This window comes from Oncorhynchus kisutch, linkage group LG14, assembly GCF_002021735.2.
Source record: "Oncorhynchus kisutch isolate 150728-3 linkage group LG14, Okis_V2, whole genome shotgun sequence".
NCBI lineage: Eukaryota > Metazoa > Chordata > Actinopteri > Salmoniformes > Salmonidae > Oncorhynchus > Oncorhynchus kisutch.
In genome coordinates this window covers 81,630,808-81,634,590 of record NC_034187.2, presented here as the reverse complement: position 1 = coordinate 81,634,590, position 3,783 = coordinate 81,630,808, and the positions used below count along the sequence as shown (strand labels likewise).

The window sequence follows — 3,783 nt, the reverse complement described above, 5'->3', positions numbered from 1 at the left end:
CTCTCACTCTCTCTCTCCTTCCCCCTCTCTCTCTTTCTTCAACCCCCCCTCCCTCCAGCCGGTGTGTCTGTGTTTGGAGCATTCCTTCGCTCAGAGTTTAGTGAGGAGAATCTACAGTTCTATCTGGCCTGTGAGCAGTACAGAAACTCCTCCAACAACTTCAGCCTGCACAGACGGGCCAAGGAGATCACGGTCACCTATATCGAGGCGGGGGCACCGCGAGAGGTATACAGACTTTGTCTATACATTGACTTGCGCTGGCGGCGGGCCTGTTTCTGTCTGTGGTCCTCCCTGCCTGGCTGGCTGTCCGTCTATCTGTTGTTCCGGCTGGCCTTTCTATCTGTCAGTGTCTCCATCCATCTACCAGGATTATGTTGCCATGGTTATCTACTACAACCTGCATGGAAGTTTATTAATCAGTGTCTTTTTTAACTGATCTGGACCCAGTTCATTCTCGCTCTCTTTTCTCTCTGCTCTCTATTCTCTCTCGCTCTCTATTCTCTCTCGCTCTCTATTCTCTCTCGCTCTCTATTCTCTCTCGCTCTCTATTCTCCCTCGCTCTCTATTCTCCCTCGCTCTCTATTCTCCCTCGCTCTCTATTCTCCCTCGCTCTCTATTCTCGCCTCTCTCCTCTTTCTCTCTCGCTCTCTATTCTCTCTCGCTCTCTATTCTCTCTCGCTCTCTATTCTCCCTCGCTCTCTATTCTCCCTCGCTCTCTATTCTCCCTCGCTCTCTATTCTCTCTCGCTCTCTATTCTCTCTCGCTCTCTATTCTCTCTCGCTCTCTATTCTCTCTCGCTCTCTATTCTCTCTCGCTCTCTATTCTCTCTTCTCAGGTGAACTTGGACAGTAAGACCAGAGATCTAACCACACAGCTCCTACAGGCCCCATCACACACCTCCCTGTCCCACGCCCAGAAACGCATCTACTCCCTCCTGGATACAGACTGCTACCCTCGCTTCCTCCAGTCCGACATCTACCTCACCCTGCTGGGCCAGGCTGACTAGAGACTAAGGACTCCAGTCAATCCATATCGCCAAAGTTCAGCACTATTTGACATTTTTAATGGCAATGTTCCTTCGTTCGCGGAGCATTTCACGTTACAAAATGAATGGAGACCTAAGGCAGCATCCCTGTGGCTGCATCCCTAAGGCAGCATCCCTGTGGCTGCATCCCTGTGGCTGCATCCTTATTCTCCGCTCTTCATCCCGAAGTGCACACTTTTGTAGATACGGAGCAGTGGTGGGGACAGTTGTAGGAGATACAGTTACCATGCAGAGTTAAAGAGGGTTTAAAGGGGTTTAGTCATTCCAGTAGATGAGCAGACTGGTGTTCATTAGGGCATGGAACAGAAGCACTTGCAAAACTTTTTTATTTATTTTTTAAACAGAAAACAAGAGTGTCTTTTTATTGGACAAGTCCAGATAGTCCCTCCCTGTTTCAGTCAGGTTTTTTCTTAATTCGATGCCTAATGAACATGACCCAGGTTTTTGTACTGCTTGGGGTGTGAAAGGGGCTTAAGGGAGGTAAAAGCAGGAAAAGCCATGGGGTTTGGATGGAAGGAGCTTGCCAAGCGATAAACTGAGGTTACAGGACAGGTTTTTGTTTTTTCCATGACTTAGAGGGTGCAACCCGAGGTGGCGTGAAACTATGCAGATCTCAATGTTTGTAATCATTAAACATCCTCTTTTTAACTCGATAGGTCCCCCACGGTCCAATGGGCATGTACGGAATAGTGGCAACAGAAAGGAAAAAAAACAGCCAAGACGGAGCTCTAGTTAAAGAACTTTGAGTTACTTGCAGTGCCTTTACAAAGTATTCATTCATTCATCCCCTTTCTCTCTCTCTGTCTCTCACTCTCTCTCTGTCTCTCTCTCTCTCTCTCTCTCTCTCGACGTGTCTCTCTCTCATGTTGTTACAACCTGACTTGAAAATGTATTAAATAACTTAAATATTTTCTAACCTATGTACACACAATATTCCATAATGACAAAGTAAAAACACATTTTTTTTAATTATTTTTTTTACATAAGTATTCACACACCTGAGTCCATACTTTGTAGAAGCACTGTTGGCACCTCTCTGTGTAAATCTCTTAAGAGCTTTCCACACCTGGATTGTGCAACATTTGCCCATTATTCTTTTTTAAATTCTTCAAGCTCTGTCATTCTTGCTAGACAACCATTTTCAAGTCTTGCCGTAGATTTAAGGTAAAACTGTAACTCGGAACATTCACTGTGGCTTGGTAAGCAACTCCAGTTTAGATTTGGCCTTGTGTTGTAGGTTATTATCCTACTGAAAGGTGAATTCATCTCCCAGTGTCTAGTGGAAAGCAGACTGAACAAGGTTTTCCTCTAGGATTTTGTCTGTGCTTAGCTTTTTATCCTTTTATCCTGAAAAACTCCACAATCCTTAATGACAAGCATACACATAACATGATGCAGCAACCACTTTGCTTGAAAATCTGGAGAGTTTATCCCAAACATATCACTTTGTATTTCCCGTACAAAAAGTTATTTTCATTCTGTCAATTAGGTTACTTTTGTGGAGTAACAACAATGTTGTTGACCCATCCTTAGTTTTCTCCTATTACAGCCATTAAACTCTGTAACTGTTTTTAAAGTCACCATTGGCCTCATAGTGAAATCCCTGAGCAGTTTCCTTCCTCTCCGGCAACTGAGTTAGGAGGTACACCTGTATCTTTGTAGTGACTGGATGTATTGATACACCATCTAAAGTGTATTTTAACAACTCCACCATACTCAAACGGATATTCATTGTCTGAGTTTTAAAAAATCTACCAATAGGTGCTTGTTTGAGGCATTGAAAAACCTCCCTGGTCTTTGTGATTGAATCTGTTTGGTTATGTGTATGTGTGGGGTACAGAGATGAGGTAGTCATTTAAAAAATAATTATGTTATGTGACTTGTTAAGTACATTTTTAGTTCAGAACATATTTATATGTAAACTTTTCCATAACAAAAGGGTTGAATACATATTGACTAAAGACATTTCAGCTTTTCATGTGTAATTCATTTAAAAAAAAAAACATCATTCCACTTTGACATTATGGGGTATTTTGTCAGTGATTATTATTATTATTATTATTGTATTTAAAAAAAATCTTAATTGAATCATTTTGAAATTTCAGGCTCTAACACAATGTGGAAAAAGTCAAGGTGTGAATATGTTCTGAAGGTGCCGTTTTGTGTATAGTGTATAGTGTGTGTGTAGTGTGTAGTGCAAGTGAAACCCAACACAGTTCACACTGATAGAGGCCCGCTCAAGGAAGTAGCCTTTTTAAAGACTCTGGGGGGAGCAGTTTCCTTCAAATACATCCCTCAGATGAATGGTTTTATTAACACATCAAGACAGATCATTTGTTGCTAGATCGCAAATCATTTGGCACTACTAGATCATTCAAAAGCTTTATCGCTTCCAAGTAGGCCATCTCACAGTAACTTTGTACCCAAGTAGGGAATGTGCCCCATCAGGCCTTGGCAAACAAAACTCAGTGTTGGTTTGATGCTGTTCTTTATAGGACTGCAGTGTTCTGAACCGTATATGACAACAGACTCCATTTGTGGGAAACCAAGAGAGACAGAGAGAAACCCTTACACTTCATGCTACATTTGTAAATATTTTAAACAGAAATCTGAAGAGAATCCAACAGATAAACAAAGGATATGATTTATTTCAAGTGTATCATTTGTTTGTACTGTCATGTTAAATGTTGGTTGTCAGACTATTTTAAATAAAAATAAATCCAGATTTTTGTACATAT

The 3,783-nt window shown here is 41.6% G+C and overlaps 1 protein-coding gene across 2 annotated transcripts in view; it reads left to right on the top strand.

Annotated features, from left to right (window-relative positions):
• The window catches only part of LOC116353433 (regulator of G-protein signaling 3-like), a 15,712-nt gene extending 11,929 nt beyond the window's left edge, over nt 1-3,783 (top strand). For both annotated transcript variants that reach the window (XM_031789062.1, XM_031789061.1), the window contains exons 5-6: nt 59-225; nt 836-3,783. In XM_031789062.1, coding sequence (XP_031644922.1) covers nt 59-225; nt 836-1,006 — 338 coding nt within the window. In that variant the 3' untranslated portion in view covers nt 1,007-3,783. The remainder of the gene's footprint in view (nt 1-58; nt 226-835) is intronic.